Source organism: Meleagris gallopavo, chromosome 22 (assembly GCF_000146605.3).
Source record: "Meleagris gallopavo isolate NT-WF06-2002-E0010 breed Aviagen turkey brand Nicholas breeding stock chromosome 22, Turkey_5.1, whole genome shotgun sequence".
In the NCBI taxonomy this organism is placed as follows: Eukaryota; Metazoa; Chordata; class Aves; order Galliformes; family Phasianidae; genus Meleagris; species Meleagris gallopavo.
The window spans coordinates 8692344-8703116 of record NC_015032.2 but is presented as its reverse complement, the minus strand read 5'-3'; the positions used below and the strand labels follow the sequence as shown (position 1 = coordinate 8703116).

The 10773-nt window shown below is 44.1% G+C and overlaps 1 protein-coding gene across 1 annotated transcript; it reads left to right on the top strand.

The window, feature by feature from the left end:
* The first annotated feature begins 44 nt into the window (after positions 1–44).
* LOC100541632 (potassium voltage-gated channel subfamily B member 1) lies at positions 45–1085 on the top strand. The gene has a single exon (XM_019622109.2). It carries the CDS (start codon positions 163–165, stop codon positions 775–777), a length of 615 nt encoding a protein of 204 aa, XP_019477654.1. The 5' UTR covers positions 45–162; the 3' UTR covers positions 778–1085.
* Positions 1086–10773: the final 9688 nt, after the last annotated feature.

The following is a 10773-nucleotide window of genomic DNA, read 5'->3' as shown; positions in this document are numbered from 1 at the left end:
GGGCAGGCGGCCCGCGGGAGCGGAGGTCAGCGGGTAGGGACCCATGGTTGGCTTCTCTTGCAGCTCTGGGGCATGGAGGGGAAGGAGAGGTGAGGAGAGCCGGCCCCCCGCGCACCCTGCCCCACACCGCACCTTGGAGCATCCACCTGAGGGGGACCAGCGATGCCTCTGGGGATGAATAAGCATGGATCTCGCTCTACTACCTCTTTGCCTCCGGACCCCATGGAGATCGTCAGGAGCAAGGCCTGCTCCCGCAGGGTCAAGCTCAATGTGGGGGGGCTGGCCCACGAGGTTCTCTGGCGGACCTTGGACAGGTTGCCACGGACCAGACTGGGTAAGCTTAGAGACTGCAACACACACGACTCCCTCATGGAGATCTGTGATGACTACAACCTGGAGGAGAATGAGTACTTCTTTGACAGGCACCCCGGGGCATTCACCTCAATCTTGAACTTCTACCGTACTGGCAAGCTGCACATGATGGAGGAGATGTGCGCCTTGTCCTTCAGCCAAGAGCTGGACTACTGGGGGGTGGATGAGATCTACCTGGAGTCCTGCTGCCAGGCCCGCTACCATCAGAAGAAGGAGCAGATGAATGAGGAGCTGAAAAGAGAAGCTGAGACATTGAGGGAAAGGGAAGGGGAGGAATTTGATAACACTTGCTGCGCTGACAAAAGGAAAAAGCTCTGGGACCTCCTGGAGAAGCCCAACTCCTCTGTAGCGGCCAAGGTAAGACTTCCACATTTCTTCTTAAGTCTTGTGTATGCTGGCTCATGACTCTGATGATGCTTACCTGAGGTGTCAACTTGCTACCCTTGCTTTAGGGTCTTGGCAATTGTGGCTCAATAGATGCTATGAGTACAGGAGAGAGAGACCTCCCAAGTGTGAATGAGGCTTAATGTATATATTTTCGGTGGTTTGGAAGAGATTCAGTTTGCTCTGCCCTGAGGACAGCCTAGACTGGACAGTGTGAGAACAGCTCCAGTGACCCCTGGGTCAGCATATGCTGGTTGCTGTGGCTGGAGTTTAGTAGACTTGGTTTTTGATAGTCTGTCTTGATGCATTGTGTAACAGAGATTTCTTGGGGCGTAAAACATCTGTATCCTACTGCTCAGCCAAACTATTTCTTAAAAGAGGAAATCTACTTGAACTCCTAGAGCCAGGTCTTATCAGGAAATAATGGGTTCCCTTCTAGGGGTTACTTTTTTTTTTTGTAAAATACATCTCAAGTATTTGTATCACGTATTTCTAAGCTGCAGGTCTGCTAAAGCTAGCATTTAAATTTCATCATTTACCTGATTCCAGACTATTTTAGGTCTCCATGTACAGTGCTTCTGCAGCTCTGTCTCTGTCAATAGTTGAAGCACTGCTTACTCTGAAGTTGGTGCCAGTGCAACAGATCTATTTGAAAGCGTTTGGTTTTTCCTAACAAGGATCTTATCTTCCAATATTGGAGTTGGCTCTGATAATTTAGCTGTCTCATGTTAGTCACATTCTTTAGTGAGGAAAACCTCTGTGAACACAGTGATTCAGTAACCATGGGGATAAAAGTAAAGGGAGAGAGATTGAAAACTGCGGGATGGATAACTGGAAAGCATGAGTGACTGAGCAGAAGGGACCAAAACTTGTATTGTCTGTGTTCTGATAACCAAGTAGAAAGAGGCCCCAGCCACCTATGTAATGTAACCCCATGTTGAACATACATTTCCAAGTGCGAACCCCAACTCTGTCCCCTCGGAAGTCTGGATTTGGAGGGTTGCTTAGGGAAAGAAAAAGTCTGTTTTCATGTCTTTTCTCTTACTGCAGTGTTGCACACCATGAATGAAGAACATGTGTGAAGTTTTGGGGAGGGATTTTATTAAGTCTGGAGCTAAATGGTTTATTCTGGCAGGGGAAGGGAGAGCCATGGTCTGCTGCTGAACTGATTATCACTTTTTTAATGACAAACGGAGCCCCGAATGTCTTTTTCTCTCCAATGGCAGAGAAGACACTGTGCTGAATCCATTAATCATTTATAAGGCTTCTTTGGCACAGTCCTGGAATCCTGAAACACAGGCCCCGGGCTTTGCTGTATGTGGCACTGACTCAAAATCCATTAGAGACTGTTGATGTTCATGATTTATAGTATATGAGCAGGGGGTCGTTCTTGCCAAATAACTGTCTTTTGTGATTTATAAGTGAAATACACTCTAGCTTCATTTTCTGAGAAAATTCACGGACTAAGTGCATTCAGCATTGCAGGCTCTGGATTAATTGAAAGTGAATCTGTAATGTATTATTATCCTTCCCATTTAAAGCTACCATTCTGTGACTTGGTTACTGTAATGAAAATGGTTGCTCTGTGTTCTCAGACCTCAAATACTTCAGCAGTTCTCAAACACAGATTTCTATCCATTTCAAGTGTAGCAAAGCAAATAAGCGTGATGAACAATTAGCTAACCAGGCAGGGACAGAAGAGCTGGTAAACCTATTCTTTGCCTATTTTTCTTCCTGCTGGTGGAAAGCTTTTCTCTCCTGACAGAGTACACCCTTTGTTTTGATCACTTTCATGAGAATTCATTCCACATATTGAATAGGCTGAACACAATCTTCATCTTCTGATGGAAGAGAGCAGAGAGAGACTTGGCAGTCTGACCCACTATCTGACCTGACCAGCTGTGCCCAGGTTGCATTTTCTAAATCTGAGCCTCTGCCTGGTAGCTCAGAGAATTTGGCCAGAAGCTGTCTGTTCAGTGGAGAAGTATTGCTGAGGTTATGGGTCTCCAGGAACTTCTATCTCCTACATTTGATTTGCTTTGCCAGGTCTGGGAGCTAAAACCCTTTCTGTAGGAAGGGAATGAAATAAACTCTTCTGAGGTTTAATGACTGTCACTGAATAACCTAGCACAGATGTTCCTCCAGATTATTTTCTTTTTGCTTATTTTTTTTCTCCAGACTTGTGCCACTCAATGCAAAAGTTTTTTGGTTTTGTTTTTGTTTGTTTTTGTTTTTTTTTTTCCTATTTAAATGTAGCAGGTACAGGCTCCCTTCATGTTCTCTATAAGGAATCTAGAAAATGACTACAAATGCTTATTTATCTCTAAACTAAACACGGAGTCCTAAGAAGCCATGCGATGTAGTCCAACTCCTAGACAGATTTTCTTGCTAATATCTAACCAGGCTCCTCCATAACAGTATACTGCAGAACTCCTCATGATCATACTGGAACCATTAAAATTCTGAGAGTGTGGGATTTCTTTGCTTGTTTGTTTTAAAAAGGAATCATACATGATGTACTTCAGAGTGGAAAAAGACGTTAAAATAAGGAAAGATGAATCCCCCTGCCCTTTATATGTTATTTGTATATATTGTTCCATTATCTAGAGGGGATTTAGACATATCTTTTGACTAATTAATCTGACTTTTAAACTAACCACCTCCTGGCAAGTGATGATTTAGATCCAATGTTACATCTCATATATAACCAAAGAGAATGCTTTGATAGACTTCATAATGCACATTCCTTGAGAGCCTTGAGATGAAGAACCAGGCAGCAGCTGAAGCCCTAGAATTGGCACCTTATGACCCACCCTGCACCCTTTCAACAGACACATGAATCATCTCACCTTGCAGTCAGCTTTACTTTGATGCACTGCTGGGCTCACTTCACCCAGTGGGGAAAATTCATGCACAAAACTCAGCACTAGAAACTCCTTCTCAAAGCAAAAAATAAACATATATTTGAAGATATTTCATTTAATTGACATTTGTTTGGTACATTTTTTCATTTCTCTCTTTCTAACCTTGCAAGATACTCTAAAGGATCAGTTTCTCCTGCTTCCCATATATCCCTGAGAAATATTCACTGAAATCTTTGTGAGTGCTTCCTCCTCTTCCTGTGATTGTTGTCTTTGCATGTTCTTGCTTTTTTATTTTTATTTTACCATTTTTTTCAATCTGCTTCAAGGTTTTTGTTTGTTTTTCCCTCAATAACATTCCTTCTGTGCTTTGGTTTACTCACAAAACACATTTGTAACAATGAAGGACTTCCTGGTACTCACTTCTGTCTAGATTTCTTCCAGATGAAGATGAGGTGCAGATATTTTCTGAGATAGTTATTACATTTTGTTAGATGGATTTTTTTCCTTTGTATCTTTCACAGGAAAGAAAAACATCTCTCCAGAAGCCAAACAACTGCTGCTTTTTCTCAGGACTTAGTGTCCGTGTTAGGGCAGCAGTGACTAGCAGTCCTGCAGCTGGGGGTTTTTTATCTTCACTGTGCTTTCCCTCATTAAGGCTAAACCTAGGCTTCTGGTTTCTGCCTGCCACAATCCAGATTTCCAGAGTAAAAGTCCCTGTCGTAGCTGCTGTTCTCACTAATTGCACTAGTTAGGACCTGTGGTTTTGTCTGCCTGGTGGGGCACTCTCGCCCCCTGGGACAGCCAGCACGGTTGTAAATCCAGTCAGGCTTCAGGGCATTCTGAAAAATCTCAAACTTCAGTTGTTTGCTTTCCTGTATGAGCAAAAAAAACAAACCAGACCAACTCAACACCTTAATTAGCTCATATAGTATTGGAAATCTTCTGCACACTTGGATCTTTCCAGCAGCTCTGCAAGAACATTACCCTTTTTGCCTCTGAGGAGGAAAAGAAGTCCTTCCTTCTTTAAGCCATTTCAAATTATTTTCCTGATCAATATTTGAGCAATTAGTTTTGCTGAGAGGGGGGCAGGGGGAAAAGCCTACTTGTCTTGTAGACTCCTATGCAATCTATTTTTCTCTTGCTGTCCTGAAGGCTGAGAAAAACATGATGACATCACCCACTTTGCAAAGACCTGCTCTGCATATCTGCATGTCAAGTAGGATATGTTCTTCCTCTCTGCTCCTGGGGAGTTGCTTCTCTTCATTGTCTCCACTTCTCCCTTGCTCCTGGCCTGTTGGGAGCTCAGCTGCAGCAGTCCCACAGCTCTGGCAGGCTATTTCTCATCTTTCACCTTGTTCCTACTATGTCTTTGCCAGTGCAGTAATATCACGTTTATCCTTGAAAACATGCAACTCCAATTCAGTAATCTTATTATGCATGCCTCTACATTTGTTGAACAGCTTTTCTCAAGCTGCCCACTGCTCTCTGCTCCTAATCACTGGATGCATTGCTTAGGGATTGAAAAGGCTGTTCTGTAAGCTCCTTCCTTATTATTGTTGATAGTAGGGACAAAATAAGAATGATAAAAACTCTTGGAGATGTATTCGCTACATCTAGAGCATTCTTCCCCCACATGGGCTTTCTATTCCTGGCCCTCCCTTATGGCATGCAGTTTTCATTCATCTCTAGAAACCCGCCTGAATTAAGCATTCAGCAGAGGAAACCCCTCTCCCTAGTTGTAAGGGTCATGCCTTAGCGATGCCTCCTGCCTCTAGGGCTCCCATCACAGGGCAGGTGTTGACTTTGGCAGTTAAACCTGGATTGCCCGTATTTTGCTTGCAGCTCTGTACTTCATTTTTCTGCTACAGCTACTGCCTTGGCTGTTCTGCTATATATAGGAGAATATTCTCCTTCATCCAAAGTAAACTTCTGCTTTTGGAGATCTTCAAAAGCAAAGCCTCAATCCAAAGCCTTCCCCATGGGCTCAGGGATTTGCCTCTTTGGTCTATAGCTTATCGCTGGGTTTCTAGCACAGCACTGTCCTGTGGATGTACAAACAATTGCTGCTCTGTATCAGTTTCATTTCATCCTGCAGCTCCTTTCTGGGCACTTGTCCTTCCAGTGAGCTTCTTATGTCTTTTGCCTGGGGAGCCCTAATTCCTACAGTTGGCTCCCTGCAGTATCTCACCAATGACCTTTCCACAAGGCATTGCTGTGCCATCAGGTCCCAGAACTCCACTACAGCCTCCCTAAGCCCTCAATTCAGGGGAAAAATGTTACTCTTGCCAGCTCAGTAATTGTGTCCTTTCATTCTTGTTGGCTTTAAAGAATCTCTGCTACAGGGCTTGCAAGCAAGGAGGTGCCACGATATTGGCTTCTCAGTCTCCCACATCCCTAATGCGACACCTCATGCTATTTTCTGGCATACATCTGCCAACAACAAGCATATTCTAAGCTCTCCAGGTTGGGCCCTCACCTATCAAGTGTGATTCTTTCTCCAGACTTCTTACTGGAGCAACACTGGATGTAGGCAGACAGCTGCCCGTCACTTGCTGTCTTACTATTTTGGGTTCAGCAGCTTACAATACAGACCTGTAGATTTGCAGTCTCTGAAGTGTTTTAAAAAAGGATAGTTAAAATTGTTATGCCTAGTAGTCCTTTTGATGCACGTACCATGAAGTATAGTGTGCGTAAACAGATATGTAGGCACATCCCTGGGTTTTTAACTCATCTCTGACTTTATGCTAGGAGAGCCTGGACCACATTGTGGTTCTTTGAGCCTGGGTATCCACATCTGTATGATAATGCCTGCCTCAGGAGGGGAGTGACAAGCTGCTGTGCTCAGAATGAATTCCTCAGAGGATGTGTTCTGTAGAAGTACAGTCAATGCTATTTTTAAAGCACCAGCTCTCATTTGTACCTTTCAAAAAATCTGTCTGAGATTCATTCGCCTTGCTGCTCAGCGTTCTCCCATCCTCTCAGTTGCTCAGCCTGTGTGCAGATATGATTGAAGGTGCCAACATCAGTCAAAAATGTAGGAAATCTTGCAAGAACGGCAAATCCGTGTTTTGTTCATCTGTAACTGTGGAGTCTTAGGAATAAAGATTCTGAAGAAAAGTGCTGGGCCTGGGCTGCAGGAAATGCAGTGTGAGGTAATGCTCACAAACTGTGAGTGCAGTTTCAGTTGCTGCATTGCAAGCAAAGCTGTGGGCCAGACGTTGGAGCTGGCCATGCAGAGGTGCTCTACAGCTGTGTGAAAAATCAGTTATTTCATTTTATAAAACATTTTCTTTGTTTAACAGTCTTACGCAATGGGATAAGTGTCCTTGCCATCAGCTTGAGGGAGGGAAAGGGGTGCTTTTAGTTCTCTGTTCCTCTTGATCCTGCAGACCACACTTTCCTTCTGATTTCTCTCAATGTGAAGCCCCCACAGAGAGGACCAACCCAATGGTACTTTTACAACAGCAGTGTTGCTATTTGTCACTACTAATGGCAAAATATTTATGTCAAAGAAAGTTCACAGCTGATCACTTAGTTCTTACAATAAACACAGTCAATATGATTTACTCCATGGAGATATCTGGCAGCAACAGAAAAGACTCAGTGTGGCAGTGAATGTGAAGCAAGACACTAATATTAGTTTTGGCCAAAGAATCTACACATTGTCACCTTTCCTGCATTAAGGCAGAAGGAGATTGGAGATGATGTTACCATGATCTGCCCCATTTGTTTCCTGAGTCTGGAGTCTGACTTCAGCAAGGGCTTATTTGAATGAGGCATGAAGTTCTGCTGCTGCCTGAGGGAGCAAAACTGCTTCAAGAGCTGGGTGGGTGAATCAGTACCTCGTAGCTCCGTGTCACACACCTATGGACTGGCAAGAGCTCAGAGATCCCTGTCCCACGCCCTATTACTTAGCACTTTCCTGCCTGAGCTGCTTTAGCTTTGTCTCCCTTTATCCTTAGGATCACCTTCCTCTGGGTTCAGTCCCGGAGGCAATATCTGCACTCTCACCTCCTGTTGCTCAGTTACTCTGTACAGCAGAAGCAAATCTTGCAGTAAGCTTCCCCCTAAGTGTGACTGCTTTCTGATTTCTGTCTGCTGCCTGAGGTCTCTCTTGTCCCCTTTGCAGCCTGGCACAAGCCAAGCATTGTTTACCAGCAGGAATTGGTGAGGTCTTGTTCTAATTTTTAATGAAAAAATTATACTCATTCTACAGTAAGTCTATGAGACTTTCAAGCATCTCTACACAAGTATTGTACCTTTGTATTCACTCTGTGTAGTGCCTACCAAAATGCTAGCATTCAAGTATCACAGGCACACTTATGTCTAGGTCCTGCAATGCTAGAAGCTCCTCTATGGGGTGAAACTTCTATTGAATGTAATGGGAGCAGATGAGTATTATAATGTCTGTGCTCATCAAGCAAAGCTCTCAAAGTGCTTTGAAAAGATGGATTACTTAAGGCCAGGACAAACCTGTGATATGTGTATTATCCCCATCTTAAAGTGAAGAGGTGAGAAGAGCCCAAGGTCAGAGGAAAGGTGGGGGCAGAGCTGGAGGGGACCCTGGCTTCCCAGCACCCAAAGACACTGTGTGCTCCCATGGCAGAGAGGAGGGTCCAGCTGTCCTGCGGTCTCCTAAAGGAGCCCACTCTGATAGGAAGGTCCTGAAAAACTTTGATATGTTTAAGGATTGAGTGGTTACAGAAAAAATTGGATTTTCTCCGTAAGATCCAAAAGCACAAAGTCTACACAAGGGCATTTTCTGATGCTATTCTGACTGTGAGAAGGGGATTCTGTTAAACTGTGCTATGCAGTAATAGAGTGCAAATATTAGGCTGTGTATATAATTGTATTGTGAAATGGTATTGTCAAATCCAGTACAGTATATATATTTATACGTATACATATTTGAAATTACCTTCCATATGGAAGTTCCTTTGTACCCCAGACGAGGAAAATGCTAGCTTCCAGTTACCCCTAAGACCCAACAAGGCCTCTTGGACAAACACAGCAAATATAACAAACAAGTCAAACATTTCTCTGCAGCAGTCATATCTCCTAAGACAAAGCAAGTGCTGCCTTTTTAGCAGCAGGATGTGCAGGACAGCAGCTGGCCAGAACTTGGGCTTTTCCTTGCTTTGGGAGCTCCTTCATCACATTTTAGGCAGCAGTCAAGAAGGATTCGATGTGGCTTACAAGGACTGAGGTCTTCAGGGCATTGACAGTCTTTTTCCCCATAGAATCACTTAGGCTGTCCCTAGTTCTCTCTTCCCAACTCAGGGCTCCAGCACTTCTCCAGCCCCTACAGCTTTCAGTGGATTTTTGCAGAGGAGAAATCCTTTGGTCTGCTGCTCTCTGGGAGCAGTTCAGTGTCCCCTCCCTGCCCTGTGCCACCTCCAGGTTGACATTCAACCTCTGCATGGCCTCAAGGCCATGAGACTCACTGTTATGAACATTCCCCTTTAGCCCATTCACAAGTCTCTCCCTGGCATGACATAATCTGTGTGTAGTTTTGCTTTTTGCTGAAGTTTGCAGCTATTCTGGTCCAACAATATTCTGGCTGTGACCGCTCTGTGACATGGCCCCAAGGCGTTGGCACTGCAGTGATGGAGGGTGGCCTCAGCTCACCACCCCACGTCCTGCTTGCTCTCAAACCCGGGTGTCAGCTCAACAAGGGAAATCAGCGGCACAGAACACACACCCATGCACCTGCCTGTGCCTGGATCTCACATTGACAAAACACAACATCCATCAGGCATCCCCGCAGTAGGATCAGAAATCTGAAATCGTGAGCAAAGGGGGATGTCTCAGCCTCACTGCTTAAAATCTTCATAGGGAGATGGGGAGCTTTTACTCCTCATTTGCTAATTTGTAGATTTTTGGCAAATCTATCTTCTGTAGCATGAAAGTGTTTTTAGAAAAGAATAGGAAAAAAAAAGTGTTCTCCTGTCAGTGTGCCAGAAGTTTATTAATAATGCATAATAATTATACTTTGCATTTCTTAGCTCCTTTCATCTGAGGATCTTAGCGCTTCACAAACATTAATTAGGTAATCCTCATGACTGTCTGGTGCAGTAGCTCTTATTATCAATCAACACTTAAATATAACAATGCAGAAATAACAGTAAATAAACAAATCTTTCAGATAGAGGAAAGAGCAAACTTGGCCTGGAAAGGTACAGCATCTGGAGCTGTGGGGACCACTGCCTGCAGCCAACCTGACTGGCATCATAATGGGTTTGTTTTCAGGAAGAATAGTTTTTGTTAGGCTAAAGTAGAGATTAAAAATAAATAAATGCCAGTGTTATGGCAGCAGTTCTCCCTCCCTTTATGGATGTACCTCTTGCTTGCTGCCAGTGAGCAGAATTAAACTCGGTTAGTCAACCCATGGTTATTCTTAGCCTCTAATCTTTGTCAGGTAGAAGTCTGGTGGATCTCAGCAGGTTTTGCAGCATTTAGCTGCGGAGAGCCAAGGCTTTTAGGTTTGTTACCTGTTACTATGAGGAGGGAAGGCACACATAACAGCAGTTCTGTTTTTCAGAGCTCCTGCTCTTTTCTATGGTGTATTAAGAGAGTATCTGTGTAGTAGGTGATGTGGACTCTGTTCCCAGGAATGCTGAAGATCCTTTGGTACCACAAGAGATCTCAGAGGGCTCAGCCCCTGGGTTTGCCTTTTGAAGGAGATGCCAAACATTATGACTGGCATGCACTTTTGGTTTAGTTTGGCAAAGTTGTGGGCTTGGTGTCTGATTCCAGGGATGCCAGTTACTATTTATTGCTACTTTGACTCTTCAAGCTAAATTTAAAGAGATGAGGTATAGATTGTATGATTAATTTCCTTTGCTCATTTCCAAGCCCTGCCTTGACTGAAGCTGTTCTTGTCAAATAGGAGTGTTTTAGGAGCAAGACCTTCCTACTGCCCAGGGTGCCAGCAGACCCAGCGCTGTCTGTATGCTGACACCAAGTCTGTGTGAGGTTCAGGAGAACACAACAGGGCACTTTGTGCTGATAAGAGATACCTCCACTAGACACAAGCTGTGCTGCATTCTAGATTGTGTTGGTTATCAGGGCTCGTTCTGCTAACTGACGCATTTGTGTTCTGTCTGTGTTTGCATACACTGTTATTCTATAGGAGTAACTTTAGACTTCCAGC